The 17,862-nt window shown below is 30.4% G+C and overlaps 1 protein-coding gene across 11 annotated transcripts in view; it reads left to right on the top strand.

The window, feature by feature from the left end:
- LOC127734051 (sodium channel protein 1 brain-like) overlaps positions 1 to 17,862 on the top strand; it is a 111,688-nt gene that overhangs the window by 68,402 nt on the left and 25,424 nt on the right. For 10 of the 11 annotated variants that reach the window (XM_052243603.1, XM_052243602.1, XM_052243608.1 and 7 more), the window contains 6 exons: positions 4,953 to 5,200; positions 6,564 to 6,734; positions 7,277 to 7,467; positions 9,268 to 9,418; positions 12,440 to 12,656; positions 16,393 to 16,508. In XM_052243603.1, coding sequence (XP_052099563.1) covers positions 4,953 to 5,200; positions 6,564 to 6,734; positions 7,277 to 7,467; positions 9,268 to 9,418; positions 12,440 to 12,656; positions 16,393 to 16,508 — 1,094 coding nt within the window. The remainder of the gene's footprint in view (positions 1 to 4,952; positions 5,201 to 6,563; positions 6,735 to 7,276; positions 7,468 to 9,267; positions 9,419 to 12,439; positions 12,657 to 16,392; positions 16,509 to 17,862) is intronic. The other variant, XM_052243610.1, reaches the window with a different exon arrangement.

The following is a 17,862-nucleotide window of genomic DNA, read 5'->3' as shown; positions in this document are numbered from 1 at the left end:
ATATCCTAAGTAGTTGATAATTTGAATATGGAACATATATCCTAAGTAGTTGATAATTTGAATATGGAACATATATCTTAAGTAGTTGATGATTTGAATATGGCACATATATCCTAAGTAGTTAATAATTTGAATATGGAACATATATCTGAAATAGTTGATATTAGAATTGACTTTTCAAAATAATTCAGATGAAGATTATAATTAGATGTAAAATTTACCTAGCTTCCTAGTATTGATTCCAAAATATACCCATATAAGCCAATAATTGCTTACATCTAATTCATTTCAACTCTGGTGGATAGTTGTCTCATTGGCAATTATACCACATCTCCTTATTTTTATGTCAGTAGTTATTTGGTAATAGATTATTCAGTTAATACCTTGATAAGAACTAATTATTCCCTCAGTGCTAGTTATGACAAATAGTAATTATAAAAATCAAGTTATCAGTACTACTTATTAGTGTTTCACATATGAATAATTGATTCTTCTGTTCCGTATCTAGTAATAGGTATCAATAAAACCTCAGATTTGTAGAAAGAATAGATTGGTTATATTTTACATTGGTAATTCACAATTTGTAGTAGATAAATATGTTTTTATTGGGGAGAAAGGAGATGGGAGGGGTGGGGGGGGGGGGGGGGGGTCAATTTTAATGATTGTCAATTAGATATCTGTGAAGACAGCCTTATGCTTGAGTGAGGAATGGACAATTTTCCTGGTTGAAATGATGGTGTAAAAGGTCATGTGTAACAGATACTTTATATCTTATATCTCTCTAAAATTCAACATTGAATATCCATAAAAGTCTTTAAAAATATTTAATATCCCTGAAAAACACAATATCCTTAAAATGGAAATATCCCCTATCATAAAGACAATTAAATGAATAGAAACTTTCACAATTAGAAATGTCCCCTATCCTAAAAATAGAAATATCCCCTATCCTAAAAATAGAAATATTCCCATCCCCATTCCTGAAAATAGAAATATCCCCTATCCTAAAAATAGAAATATTCCCAATCCTAAAATAGAAATATCCCCATTCCTGAAAATAGAAATATCCCCTATCCCAAAGATAATTAACTGAACTATTCTTTATCTCAACACTCCTTCAACGAGACCAAGGATGTATGTTAGTTATAAATCCTTGAACAAGACTAAAATATCAGAAATGTGTATTTTCAAACACTATCAATAGTTTATTGTGACCCTTTGTATCAAATTAATTAAAATTTGATATTTTTGTCGAAGAATCTCTTGTTTTCCTTTTACTGCTATTAGAATTGAATATCAGCATAAATAAATGATGACGTGTAGGAAGATCTTAGACTGATCTGACGTGTAGGAAGATCTTAGACTGATCTGACGTGTAGGATTTATTGGAGGTAGGGATTATTTCCCCTTAAGGTATTTCACACTATTATCTAAAAGTCTGGTAATCATTACTTAAAATCAAAGTATCACAATATTATGACTTATTACTGAACAGATTTCCGAATTATAAATGCTAAAAGATAGCCGAAATCTGCAAAATTAATTTTTTTGGCAAATTCTGAGTATTTATCCCAACAATGTAAAAGAAGAGCAGTGTTAACCTTGAATGTAAAGCTTTGTATGTCTTTCAGGTACAAATTAATTCATCTTGGTAAGCAATGTCCTTCAATGCAAAATTTTCAATTTTTGTTTTCAAAATGTCTTCAACAGCAACATGTAGTACTGAATAGCATTTTGATTATACGCGCGTGTATCAAAATTATGTAAAATTGTTAAAACCTATTTCATGTATGTGATATTATAAGACCCTGTAATTTTAGATTTAAGATTTTGACAATGTGAGTTTAAGCAATACATGGGATATTGACGTTTGTTTCATTGTGCTATAAATGTGTCTGTCATAATGTTTCATGGTGCTATCAATGTGTCTGTCATAATGTTTCATGGTACTATCAATGTGTCTGTCATAATGTTTCATGGTACTATCAATGTGTCTGTCATAATGTTTCATGGTACTATCAATGTGTCTGTCATAATGTTTCATGGAACTATCAATGTGTCTGTCATAATGTTTCATGGTGCTATCAATGTGTCTGTCATAATTTTTTTTATCAAAATACTAATTAAAAAATGATAAGTTAAAGAAGGGCAGACAATTCCATGAAAAATGTGGGGAAAACAAACAACTTGATTCTTTGATTTTATGTTTTATTGATGTTTACCCCTCATTGAGCAATACACAAACCATTAGTAAAGAAATATTAATTTTGCAAGTTAAGAACTGCACGAAATCTACCACAAATTAATGCATTTTTCTGATTCAGTTTATAATGATAATTACTTAAATACTTAATATCGTCTTCTAAAATTGTAAAAACGAATACTGTAAATGCGTCACAAGAATAAACTTTGTTCGAAATATGAAAAGAGTTGCAAGTCAATGAAATTAGTCCATACCACATTAAGTTGTTATATGTACTGGATTAGCCTTACATAAATTGATTTATAATATTATCATTGTTATAAATTCCTTGGAATAAATCAGACCAATATTTCTATTGAATATGTACTGTTATAAACTAAGTATGCATAATGACATACAACAAAGTAAAAAGAGTTATGTTTGAAATTGACGTTTCTATAAAAGGCTATTTCTCTACATGAAAAATGTACATTTCATGTAAGTAAATATTTTCACCTGGATGAGGAGTTTATGAATAGAGCGTCTAAGCTGATGCACACCTACTAGCTGGGACACAATAAACCTGGCTTGTAAAATCTTTGTAGTGCTGACAATGACCGTCTATAGAAATCTCTAATTTATTGATTCATCTTAACGCTTAAATTCATTTTACTTAAAGTGTAATATGAGAGTTAAATCTATATGTATTGAAACCTTGTCATTTCTTCAAGGTTAGCTGAAAATTTTATTGAGTGGACGCCAAACTGTTGCATTATTAAAGTTTTATAATAGTACATCTAAAATGGAAACAAAACCACTGCATTTACTTTTATTATTTAATACAGGTGAAGTTTTAGAACTATAACATTAAGCTCGGCTCAAATTTTAAGTGTATTATTTCATTAAAATACTTTATTTAATAGAGTTTAACCAGGCAGAAAATAAGATTTTAATTAATAATACATGTAGTTTAAAGAATTGACATTTAAATAAAAGTGCAAACAATGTAGAATCAACTTTATCTTTTAAGTTATCTGAAAGAAAGTGTTTTTTTAAATTTATTTTACCACCTAATTTGCATTCTTACTTGAAATTTGTGTCTTGTCTCATACATTATTTTGATATGAAATGGGTATTACATTTTAAACAAATGTGCAGGAGTTCAATTCTTTCAAGGCCACTTTTGGAAACGTATGATTAAGCTTTACAGTAGTAGCTTTTTGTGAGGGGTTGAATAACAAAGAAATATCATGAACTACTCTTACTGTGAAAGAAGATATTTTTTTAGGCTGCTTAAATGAAAACATTGGCCAGAATCTTTGAATCTGTTGATATTGCCCATTAAATAATATTTGACCACTGACCAGTCATGGTCTTTCACAAAACTTGTAACTTTGAAGACCAAGATGGCTGTCCCACTGTGGACATGCATACATAGAACCATGTGGGAAGTACATGTATTATTAATTATGCATTGATCTAAGTTTAGGCTAATCATATATCTTGCTTCCATGTATATTGCAAATATATATACATGTATATATGTATAAAACTGATAATGACATTGAATGCCTGAAAGCTAAACATTTATACCTCCTAAGAGAAAAGTGACATGCTTTGTAAAACTTGAATATACCAATGTAATTAAGGACATTTGGCCATAAAGAATTGTTTTATTATTTTGTTTTCCATTAACTAACGATAAGTAACAATTGAATACAAAGTTAGTGTTCAAGTCTAATAATAACTGCAGCATAATTACCGGAATTACTTCACAGGAAATCAACTTTATATTGGGTAGATGTCGTTTTAGATTTTAGCGCTATTGATTTGGAAGTAGATTTTAATATAAAATGTTTTGATATGTTGATGAAATCAATGCTAATTGTTTGAAATGAACAGACTTTTATTTTATGTTACACTAAAACATTTAAGATTTTCTTCTTCCAAAATATGCTGAAGTTCGTGGTTCTCTCCGGTCACTACCGCTTTCTCCACCAATGGAAACTGACCGCCATGAAAAAAGCAATGGTGCTGAAAGTGGTGTTAAACGTTAATCAATCTATTCCCTGTGCATTTTGTGTATACCCCCTCTTTTATCTATAGTTATAGGGGTACACTTGCATCCAATCATTCATTCAAATACAGTTGAAACAGATTGCCTTAATGTAAATAAGTGGACACTTATCACTCTTTGAAGTGAAATTATCCCTTTTAACCAGTTTTAAATGCTTTATACTCCTTTTGGTTGGAAATTTTAATGCTAATCAGTTTGTGCTTCTCATTCATTTTAGTGAAAGTGTAATTTTATTAGTCTTTTGATGTTTAGGTGTTGAGGTACTGTGGTTGCTAATGATTGCAAAATGTCATTTGTTCTATTTCCTAACCCCAAAACTTTAGAATAGGTATATTTTGCTTTTATACTAAGCACACACCTTGAAGAAGTGAAAGCAAATAAACTTCAGCTCCGAGTCAGAATGATATGTATGGGTAGATGGACATTTACCATGTGAGTCAGCAAGTTTAAAATTTTGGCTTAGTGTGGAGAATAAGGTACTGTAATGGAGAGAATAAATGTACCAAAAATGAAGTCATAATGTGACAAAAAGGGGCAATAATGCAAATAAATCGAGTAAAAGTTTTGGTACATAATTTTTCCATTTCATTAATTAGACTAGGCAATTCTTTTCTTGCCAATCAAAGCAGTACAATGTACCGATGTATGATATGGATTTTTTGTAATTTAATCATACTTATTACTATTTTACAGCTGATGAAGATGGCAATGTTTCTGTTAGAGGAAAAGATGAACTGGTGGACAGAAATTGTGCATGTTGTTCCAACACAAAAATGTTTGTTTGTTGGCTCAAGTTCCAGAATGGTCTTAACATCTTTGTCAGTGACCCACTTTTTGACCTGTTTGTCACAATATGTATTGTTTTGAATACACTGTTTATGATGTTGGAACATCATGGCCAACCACAAGAACTTACAACAACTTTGGAGGTTTCAAACTATGTAAGTTTAGACAGTTTTATTTCTGAGAAAATATCAATATCAAATGTATGACACCTATCTAAAAATAGACATTTAAAGCAATTGATATCAAAGAGCTTACACTTGTAAATTCAGTGCCTGAGTGCGAACAATTTAGGCAAACCATATCAAGGAGTTGACATATCTATATCATAATGCAAATAAATAGAGCAATCAATATAAACACATTGACACTTATGAATGCAAAGATAAAAAATTCCAGTGATGAAACCATACCTGTCAACTGACCCGGATCCTGCGGGTGTGACCCGAGATTTTCACAATTCTGAGGGGTAACCCGGGAATTCGGAAAATAACCCTTTTTCACCCGGATTCCTTAGCCTTCAGACTGATTAGATATAAAGTGATTTCAATGAAATACTGGCAAATTCGTAATTCTTCCTGGACAAGAAGTTCAACTAGCTGTGTAAACTCAGCTCAATTGACCCATTTCAGTGCATGGCTTCACTTGACAGCTTTGGTGTCAAACACGCTGTTAATTAACACCAATTATTACCTTAGCTTTAGGTCGTAAATAATTTGTGTATTTCAAAGTTGTTTTAAAAACAATTTGAGTTACTTCCCCTTTTTTGTCAATTCATAATATACTCCTTAAACTTATGTTTTTTTTTGTAAAAAGATTAAATCTAAAATGAATTGAATGCACAAACATATCAGAATAATACTTTTACTTATTACCTTAGAACAATTAAAAAATAAAAATTTTGAAAATTACTTTTTTCATCTATACCTCCTTTATTTTATTATTATTATACTCTAGTCAACATCTGCTATGTTCTAATGATTAACAGCTGCACAAATGTATGTAAAGAGAACACAAATTGGCACATTGTATGTCATAGAATGAATATGAATAGGAATTAAGGCAATGTAACACAAATCTATCAATGGCCTCCAGGTACAATTTTAAATTACTTAACCATGTGGACATGTTTTGGAAACTTTGATATAAATTATAAGAAAAATGTCCTCTAAATACTGAAATTCAGCTCGAAAAAGTTCGTACGCGTTATGACCTGAGATTTCATTCTTCTATGCAGGTCATCACCTGCATTTCATTGTCATAGGTTGACAGGTATGTGAAACTTGGTTTATAAAATTAAATTATTATACCTTAAAAAATTTATTACAGTGTACACACAAAGAAACAATGCTTGAATAGATAAATATTTCATAGAAGCTGTGGAAGATCATTGAGAGAGCATTTAAATATATAATGAAAAAATAAGAAGTTACCAACAGGGCAATGAAATATCATAAACCTGCAGAACTGGAGTTAATAAAAGTTTATGATATAATGAATTTGTATATGTTTTTTTTCCAGATTTTTACCTCAGTTTTCATACTTGAAGCTGTCCTGAAGATAATGTCATGGAGCAAGTTTTACTTTAAGTCTGGATGGAATCTTTTTGACTTTGTTATTGTTATAGCCAGTATTATAGATATCAGTCTATCAGATATTCCAAGTTTTTCTGTCTTTAGATCCTTCAGATTGGTAAGTACTGATGCAGGTTAAACCTCAATGTTGTGACTGACTATATTTTTTTTCTTTTAACTATAGTATATGGTCAACACATCTCCAGCATACCTAAAATGTATAGATTGGTTAATACTTTTTACATGTATACAAATCATGCTGACTTCATACATGCAAACACTATTTTCCATACTTTTGCAAATATAATTCTTTTCTCTGATTTTATAACAATAAAAACTAGACACTTGTACAACAGACTACAGTTAATAAGCAGTATATACATGTATTTGATCTGCCCTGTAGCTAGACCAGCCAATGAAGATCCTGGAAACTCATCAAATATACCAGGTTTATAATTTATTACGGCAGATGTGCTTCTTCATAAATCTCATAAAAATTCCGAAAAAGAAAGACTTTATATTTTTACCTGTTTCATTTGAGAGTTCTGAAGCTTGTTAAATCATTGCAGAACACTAGAGTAAATATTCTATCTATTTTGATATTTAGTTCTGAACTAGACCAGTCATTAAAAGTCATGTTTATACATTTGTCTATTTCAGTTGAGAGTTCTGAAGTTGGCCCAGTCCTGGAAAACAATGAGACTACTACTACAGATTATTTTGAGTACATTAGGATCTCTTGGACCTTTAACCCTTATTCTGATAATTGTAATCTACATCTTTGCTGTTATAGGACTACAATTATTCAGTAAAAGTTACACATCTTCTGTATTTGGAGATGACATTCCAAGGTGTGTTTATGGCTTCTTTTGGTTTATGGATATGAAAACTTTTTTACTGATCCTTTACTAATAGGTATTAAATGTAAGAATGGATAAAAAATTAATGTATATGAGACAATATCTAATGGCGGGAAAACATAAAACACATTGTTATCTCATTACTTTGTGTTGATCTGTATTTATGAGTGTAATACATTTAGTGGAAAATGAAAAAAAAAAAAAAAAAAAAATGGAAATGAAAAATAACATTTAAGAAATGAATGCTTCTTTTTGTAATTTTATTTGGGTGTAAAAGTGTTGATCGTGCACATTTTGTATGAATTGTGGAAGCGCTTTGTTCTTAAAATGTGTGCACGATCAACACTTTTACACCCCAATAAAATTACAAAAAGAAGCATTCATTTCTTATAATTACATTTTTACACTAATAAGACCTTGAAAAAAACGTTTTATCAAGTTTTTCTTTAATTTACCTGTGCTATTTTTGTCGAGCCTTCGACTTAAGTCGAAAAAGCGAGACATAGCGATCCTACATTCCGTCGGCGGCGGCGGCCACAAATATTTACTCTGTGGTTAAAGTTTTTGAAATTTTAATAACTTTCTTAAACTATCCTGGATTTCTACCAAACTTGGACAGAAGCTTGTTTATGATCATAAGATAGTATCCAGAAGTAAATTTTGTAAAAATAAAATTCCTGTTTTTCCGTATTTTACTTGTAAATGGACTTAGTTTTTCTACCAGGAAACATTACATTCACTCTGTGGTTAAAGTTTTTAAGATTTTAATAACTTTCTTAAACTATCCTGGATTTGTACCAAACTTGGACAGATGATCATAAGATAGTATCCAGAAGTAAATTTGTAAAAAAAAAATTTCAGTTTTTCCGTATTTTACTTATAAATGGACTTAGTTTTTCTGCCAGGAAACAATACATTCACTCTGTGGTTAAAGTTTTTAAAATTTTAAAAACTTTCTTAAACTATCCTGGATTTGTACCAAATTAGGACAGAAGCATGTTTATGATCAAAAGCTAGTATCTAGAAGGAAATTTTGTTAAAATTTGTACCTGTTTATCCGTATTTTACTTATAAATGGACTTAGTTTTTCTTCCAGTTAACATAAAATACAGTCTGCAGTTAAAGTTTTTAAAACATTTATTAGATTCATAAACTATCCAGGATTTATAACAAACTTTGACAGAAGCTTCTTACAATCAAAAGATAGTATCTAAAGGAATATTTTTATTGATTTTTTTCCTCATTTTTGTTGAGCCTGCAATTAACAGCAAAAGTAGGCGAGACACTGGGTTCCACGGAACCCTTACGAATTTTTGTGGAAGCACATGTCATCACGAATGTAACATTTCATTTTGATATAAAGGTTAATTTTTTAATGATATACTATTGTTGTTAGCCAATCAAACTAAGGGATTCTCATGAAACATACATGTAATGTAATTATTAGGTTATGAGATACATGCACATGAGACAATGAAGAAACATCATTGTCACATCTAGTTTATAAAAAAACTGGTACAGTGTAATGCTTAGGCTTGCCTTATGGTTTGGGTGCTTGTTGAACATTGAAAGTCATAAGTTGACCCATGGAAGTATTTTTTTAAACTTCTGTCTTTTTAATTGCTGGCTCAGTTTACATTCTTTGCACCTTTGTATACATCTGTAAAAGTTTTGATTTCTGTGATATTGCACAGTTTCATAGTTGTAAAAACTAATGGTTACGTAAAGATTTTAATAAAATGAAATTTTAAAAATTTGATATAAAATGAAGATTGTGTTGATTGATTTTAGGTGGCATTTCAAAGACTTTTTCCACGCTATGATGATGGTGTTTCGAGTTCTATGTGGGGAGTGGATAGAACCATTGTGGGACTGTATGAGAGCAGAAGGAGAACTCTGTATGGTGGTTTTCCTACCCACACTGGTATTGGGAAACTTTATTGTAAGTACATATGGGACCTTTTGAGAACAAGTGTATGAAATACACACATCAACCAAAAACCTTCAGATAAATTTATCTGTATGTGTCCCTTGAATTATAGGATGGTCTAAGGTGTAAATAAATTTGTTACTACTATAGGCATTGGACTATTTCTTACAGCAAAGATAGGAAGCATGTCTGTTACCTTGTAATGTCTACCATATTACTGGTGTTAACAGAGCACCGATAGGAAACATGTCTGTTACCTTGTAATGTCTACCATATTACTGGTGTTAACAGAGCGACTATAGGAAACATGTCTGTTACCTTGTAATGTCTACCATATTACTGGTGTTAACAGAGCACCGATAGGAAACATGTCTGTTACCTTGTAATGTCTACCATATTACTGGTGTTAACAGAGCGACGATAGGAAACATGTCTGTTACCTTGTAATGTCTACCATATTACTGGTGTTAACAGAGCGACGATAGGAAACATGTCTGTTACCTTGTAATGTCTACCATATTACTGGTGTTAACAGAGCGACGATAGGAAACATGTCTGTTACCTTGTAATGTCTACCATATTACTGGTGTTAACAGAGCGACGATAGGAAACATGTCTGTTACCTTGTAATGTCTACCATATTACTGGTGTTAACAGAGCGACGATAGGAAACATGTCTGTTACCTTGTAATGTCTACCATATTACTGGTATTAATAAGAGGAAGTATTTGTGGGAATTCTAATATTCATTTGTCACTTCAGGGTATGAATGTTGAGGTAACATAGAGACTTTAGATAAATATTTACAGTTTACACATTTCTCATAGTAGAAAGAAGTTTTTTAACCATTTTTACATACAATCAAACTGAAGTTTTACCTAGACTTCAATATTCAGGGTACCTATGAACTTTATTGTCGGGTACATAAAGGATGTCATTCCTGTTGGAGCTAGTCCAAAACATTAAATATTTCTTGATAATTAATTATGTACATGTTCCATTTAAATCTATTCAGATCTCATGTTGAGAACATGATTTTTTTCTATATGACAACCATATAAATAATGTTTAACTATACTTACAAAGAAAATGTTGAAATTTGTTTTGTAGATACTTGATTAGATTACCTTGCAATTAAAATTAGAAATTGATGAATGGGTTCAGTTCATCCTTTATAACACTCTGAAGGTTCTCAAGCTTCAACTTCTAATAATGTTATACATAGATATATATATAGATAAAATTCAAATTTGAAAAATGCAGATATTTAATATTTTGAATTACATAATAAATTTTCACAAATTTTAACGGTAACGTCCATTATCCTAAATTTTCACAATTTTAACTATAACATTCACTATCCTTTTATAAATATAAAAATATATATATATATCTATATATATATATATTATAAAGTACATGTACCTAGAAAATCAACCTAACAATGTTAGAGAAGATCTGATTCTTTACTTCCTCCCCAAGCGGAGCTGGAACCTGTACTTTTCACTTCTCACTTCTACGACAACACCGCCTAGCACTGTGCAGACGCCTTATATCCCTCCTCTAACTATAGCTGATAATAATCAGCTTTCGTTTCGGGAGGTGTTACCTTCTCGTAGGTGTTAAACAATGACATCTTATCACAATACATGAAGTATTTTTAAGTGTCTAGGAATGATTATCTACTCATCTCTCCAGTATAATTACAGGATGCTATTCTATTTTTAGAAGCATACAAACACTATGAATTTATAATGAGATATGTCTGCATATGTGTAGCGACAACTGTAAATATATATATATCATGTGGTTGTTTGAAGGAATATATAATTCCTTAGCTTAGTTTTTCTTCCTGGTTTCTTGGGTTTCAAGTAGTGATCATTGTCAAACTTGAAAGACTCAACAAACTAAAAAGGTTTAGATGGAAACAATAACTTACTGTAGATTCCTTTATTTTTGATGGATATTAACTTTCGTGTATTTTATGGGTCTATGTAAAACACAAATTTTAATGTTCAATGAAGAACACATTTTGTAAAGGCTTGTATGCAGATTTTAGCAAAACAACAAAATCAAATATCCCAGAACATACATTTTTTCCTCAATCCACAAAAATTGATATCCACAAAAATAAATGAATCCATAGTATTGTTCAAGATATAAACTTGATTTTTAATGTAGAGTAAATTTTAACTTTGTGGCTGCATTTAAGTTAATTTTATATTTATACCCACTGCTCAGAAGGAGGGGGGTACTGGATTATGTCTGTCTGTCCAATACAATTTCGGTCACATTTTTCTCATGAACTACAAATCAGATCTTCCTGAAATATGGTATCAAGCTTCATGTGAGCATACTATACTGTGTGGTGCATTATAAGATTCATTGTTCATCAACTTCCTGTTAACCAAATACTTATATTTTCATACACGTAATAGCTATGTATGAAATTTCTGTCGCTTTTTTATCAGGAAGGACACATCAAGACTTTCTGAAATTTGGAATCAAACTGAATGAGAACATGCTTTACTGTCTGATGCATTTTCACATCTATCACTTATCAATTAACTGTATACTTATAGCAATGGTATCATTAGTGAGCAGATGTCACCAATAGCTGACAGTTCAAATTGTTAACTCAAAATGAAGAACAAAACTTTAAAACCTTCCACAAGTGTTGACAATATAATCAGTGTTTTTGCTGACGACATATTTTCCCCAAAGAAAACATAAAGATTGGCATGAAATAAACAAAAAAATAGTGTTTGATAATTATTGTGACATATTATGACATTAAGGCTAATTAATATTTACTACTGGCGAATATGAAAGGTACTTTTATAAATGTTTATTTCTGTTTGAGTATACAAAGAAAGATTGTTATATTTTTGAATTTTCCAAAAAAATGTGGATCAAATGTTTTTAGATCTAATTCTAATGCAGGTTTAAACCTCTTTGATTTTCTATAATTGTGTTTGACTTTTTTTTTTTAATAACAATCTTAATGATAACCTGTTGCTAATAATATTTCAGGTACTGAATCTCTTCCTCGCCTTGTTAATTAATGCTTTCGCTAGTGATAATTTGAAAGCCAATGGAGATAAAGAAGAAGACAACAAAATGTTGGCGGCTGTTAGAAGAATCAAAGAGATTTGTTGTTGTTGTTTAAGTAAGAAAGTAGCACCTAATGAGGCAGAGATTGAGGAAGGTATGGAACTCTCTTCTGATATTGAGAGTATTAATAGCAATGGTAAGCACACTGCAGTACTAGCTCTACTAACCTATGCATTTATAAACTGGTGGACAGCCATGATTGTTTCTCTCATTGGTTTTATAAATATATCAAATTAAAAACAGACTGGCTATTTTAAAAAATTAGAATAAATACTTTTTGTTATATATAATTGATGCAAAATAGTAAATTTACCATATAGAGAGACAAACATAGCATTTTGAAATAGGTAAACTTAGATATGTAACAATAGATAGGTCAAACATTTTTAGTATTTTCTCTATTTTATTTAATATAATAATTTTAGTTTTGTTTTGATTAATATTGAATTACATTTCTCTTGATAAACTTGAAAAATCAGTCTCCTCAACATTTCCATTATTATTTGATTTTAATTCCCCTGGAAGAAATTTAATCTTAAAATTTTCTCAATTAACAAATCATTAAATCCCATGGAAAGAATAGATATTTCTACTAATGGAGATAATTGAATAATAACTTCTGTATTATGTTTTATGCATCAGAAGCTTTTGACAATCTGTAATTTTTGCATTAAGCAGAAAAGTATGACTTTTGCCCATTTGAAATGTGTGAAATTTTTTTAGCTTTGGGATGAAGTTAAAGTCATATGATGAATGCAGAACTGTTAAGATAAAATAATATGTATATAGTTTAATATATAAATCCAGTTAATTTCATTGTTTTACCCATTAAAAAATGGTAATTTATTTGTTGAGTTAAAGTAGTTTAAAGTGTCATACAAATATCTCATTTGGATATGCTGATAGATTTAAAAGATAAAGCAAATTCCTTTGGTAATTAACCCATATTTGTTAACATTCTGGAAGAGACTGAATTGCAGCTTTAATTGATGATTTTTTTTAAATGCATTAGAGTATACAGTGTAGAAAATGTTTTCAAAAGTATTTATATGTCCCACAGTTTTCTAGAAAACTTGTACACAGTATACAAGAAATATAAAGATAATAGGAGTTATCTGTACTTATTTTTATACAAATTTCTATGGAATGTCACAGAACAGAAGTAAAGACGTCTGAAGAACAAAATATCTCCAGGTGACATTTAATTACTTTCACTTGACCATAATGAAAAAAATTATAATGTGTTGTTTTTTAATGTAATGTGACATTACATAGAATAAAATCAGTTTTTTTCCCCCGTAAAAATGATGAAATTTGTGAATTTACTCAGTCTGACCATTAAATCTATATAAACACTAATACTTGCTATAGTAGTTTGTAGGACCACCAGTTTATAAATGTATTGAAAGCTTTAACACTTCTTCTTATAATACTGTAACTTAGTGTGTTGTGTTCTTGTAGTGATATTAATTTCGGTGTTTTTCATCTTTGAGTATTTTATCATGTTATTCGCATAAGTCAAATAAATTTAATTTTTAATTCTGAAAATTTAGAAGGTAAAATGTTTTGTTATGACCTGTGAAGAGAGTCTGATCGATTCATTATTATTTTCACTTGTGTTCCTTTGGCACACATGGTAATTATTATTTTTATTTATCAATCAGTATATTTATTTTCCTTTTTGTGGCAAAAATGAGAAAGTAATATGATGTTAAAGGGGTTCCAGACAAGTTTTGTTTTTAAAGTTGGAGATAAGAGCAATTTACAAGTCCCTGAAATTACAAATATTGTAAAATTATTCAATGCTTTCAAAATAATGTTAGTTCTATTGATAAACGATTAAGATGATAAAATTTGGACATTTTAGAACAGAAACGTCATTTAAAATGTCACTTTGATATCATAAACATCCTTAAAATGACATATTTGACCTTGAATGGCACACATAAGCGTCTATGTTTAAGAGAACTTGTACCAAAAGTCTTTTAGGGTAAGGCCTTGGCTCCTATTTAAATATTAATGACAAGATCTCAAAATTAGGTTATTTTGGGATTTTGAGCAGTTTTTAATCTGGTTTTCCAGCAGAAATCTGGTTATTGATTTGGGTTTTTAGGGCGGGTTGGCGGCTCCAATTGTTTACCTGAGATAACTTATGAACTGTTATACCAATGCTTATCAAATTTTGAAATGATGTTGCTAATGACAAAATTGAGGTCAAGTTCAATATTTATTTTTTTCACTTTTGTCATTCAGTAGCTATGATCCTTGATTAATTGGAAAATTACACTTTATGTAGTTTCCATGCAATAGCTTATGAACTGTTCAACCAATGCTTTTCAAATGTTAATATGATGTTACTGATGATAAAATGGAGGCCTAGTTTGATATTGATGATTTCCACTTTTTCTGTTCATGAGTTATGTTCATTGAATGATTGGAAATGACATTTTATGTTGTTTCAGTGCCATAACTTACAATACTTTCAAATTTAAATATGGTGTTACTGATGAAAAAATGGAGGTTAAGTTTGATATTGCTGTAATAATGACATTAATGAATTTAAAAACAACCCAGTTAGCTGTCATTTTGACAGCCTCTTGTATATGAAATAACATACCTAAATTGAAGCCCTAAATCAAATATATTAGACCCATTGTAAAATATGAATACTGATATTTTGTGAACATTTAAAGGATGTTATTTAATAGATATTATATACTTTTGATTATTTAATTCAATTTGTCTTAGGAATCATACATATATTATAATTTTGCTTTTTGAATTCAAGGGACCATAAATTTATTATATTTTTGATTTTTAAATTTGAGGGACCAAAAAGTATCCTTTATATCATACCTTCTTCTTTGACTGAAAAAAACATATTCATGACTGTGACTACTATGTAGTCTGTGTGTCTCCACTCTTTGTTTTAGATGTGTTCTCCTTAATAACTAATTCACAAATTCACATATTTAAACATTTGTGTGCATAGAAAAAAAATGGTAAGGAGGTAAATTTAAATGTTATGCATGATAATTTCATCTGTGTAGATTTCAGTTGAAAATGAGTTTACGTTTTGATTTAAGATTTGAAAAATGATAAGTATGGTGTGAAAATACTCAATATATACATGGTTATTATCAATACAAATTATATTTTCTTTGTTCTTTCTTACATAGTGCTTATAGAGCTTCAGCTTTTAGACAGTGTCTTTGATGGAGAATCATTTTCACACTACTTGTTTTTATTTACTTTCTGCATATTTCAGGGACATGCATAAAAAACTCAACCCCTCATATTTTTTTTACCAAAATGTGGATGTTCCTATTGAAACCAGTCTCTCTTGACAGATGGTCAAGTTTCCTGCTTTTAGAAAAAAATCCCTGTTTTTTCCCTCTTTGATTTTTATTTCGCTATAAGTTTTTGTTTATTCTTTAAGATAGATAAATTATTGTCAAAAAATTGTTTACACAATACAGAGTGTCCAAGATTCTTAACATGTTGTTCAGCTAAAGTTATTGGCTCATTTGAATGTTGATTTAGAATTTTCTTAATATTAATTGTTTAACTACAAAAATAAATCTGATACAATAAAAAAAAAAACAATGTGAAATAGGTTCTAAAGCAGCACGGAACTAAACAATTTCATCCAATGGAGATCTATGAAGGGTGGTTTAAAAAGTTGACAGCTATACAGAATAATATAATGAATATGATTTATTTTCCAGTTGCAGACTGGATGTTCGGATTAGATAAGTAAAAACAAGTTTGATCTTCTGTATCATATCAATTGTACAGTTTGATAGATACAGAAAAGAATATTGACATTAAAAAGAAAAATAATTTAAATTTAGGATTTGTTTTATATATAGACAAAAATGGTAATCCAAAAGTAGATGGAAAGGATAAGAAAGGTTCTGAGAAATTAAAACTACCCCCAATATCACAGTCTAATGGAGCTGTACAGAATAAAGACAACAATAACAAGGTATGTCTGACACACACACACACACACATACACTTACCCAATATCACAGTCTAATGGAGCTGTACAGAATAAAGACAATAATAACAAGGTATGTCTGACACACACACACACACACACACACACACCCAATATCACAGTCTAATGGAGCTGTACAGAATAAAGACAATAATAACAAGGTATGTCTGACACACACACATACATACACACACCCAATATCACAGTCTAATGGAGCTGTACAGAATAAAGACAATAATAACAAGGTATGCCTGACACACACACACACATACACACACACCCAATATCACAGTCTAATGGAGCTGTACAGAATAAAGACAATAATAACAAGGTATGTCTGACACACACACACACACACACACACACACCCAATATCACAGTCTAATGGAGCTGTACAGAATAAAGACAATAATAACAAGGTATGTCACTGACACACACACATACACACACACCCAATATCACAGTCTAATGGAGCTGTACAGAATAAAGACAATAATAACAAGGTATGTCACTGACACACACACATACACACACCCAATATCACAGTCTAATGGAGCTGTACAGAATAAAGACAATAATAACAAGGTATGTCACTGACACACACACATACACACACACACCCAATATCACAGTCTAATGGAGCTGTACAGAATAAAGACAATAATAACAAGGTATGTCTCGGACACACATACATTCATACGTACATACATGTATTGATGTACAGCAATCATGAACTCTCTGACACACACACATATGTATATATTGATGAACGGCAATCATGAACTCTTTGACACACATGTATATATTGATGTATGGCAATCAGGAACTCCCTGACACACACATATATGTATATATTGATGTATGGCAATCAGGAACTCTCTGACACACACACACATATTTATATATTGATGTACAGAAGTCGTGAACTCTCTGACACACATGTATATATTTATGTATGACAATCATGAACTCTCTGACACACATGTATATATTGATGTACACCAATCATGAACTCTCTGACACACATGTATATATTGATGTACAGTAATCGTGAACTCTCTGACACACATGTATATATTGATGTACGACAATCATGAACTCTCTGACACACATGTATATATTGATGTACAGTAATTGTGAACTCTCTGACACACATGTATATATTGATGTATGACAATCATGAACTCTCTGACACATGTATGTACTGATATACAATCATGAACACACTGACACACATGTATATATATTGATGTACAACAATCATGAACTCTCTGACACACATGTATATATTGATGTACAGTAATCGTGAACTCTCTAACACACATGTATATATTGATGT

This window comes from Mytilus californianus, unplaced genomic scaffold (genome assembly GCF_021869535.1).
Source record: "Mytilus californianus isolate M0D057914Y unplaced genomic scaffold, xbMytCali1.0.p SCAF_3, whole genome shotgun sequence".
Classification (NCBI taxonomy): Eukaryota; Metazoa; Mollusca; class Bivalvia; order Mytilida; family Mytilidae; genus Mytilus; species Mytilus californianus.
The sequence above is the reverse complement of the archived record's forward strand: the minus strand, read 5'-3'. Positions and strand labels throughout refer to the sequence as shown.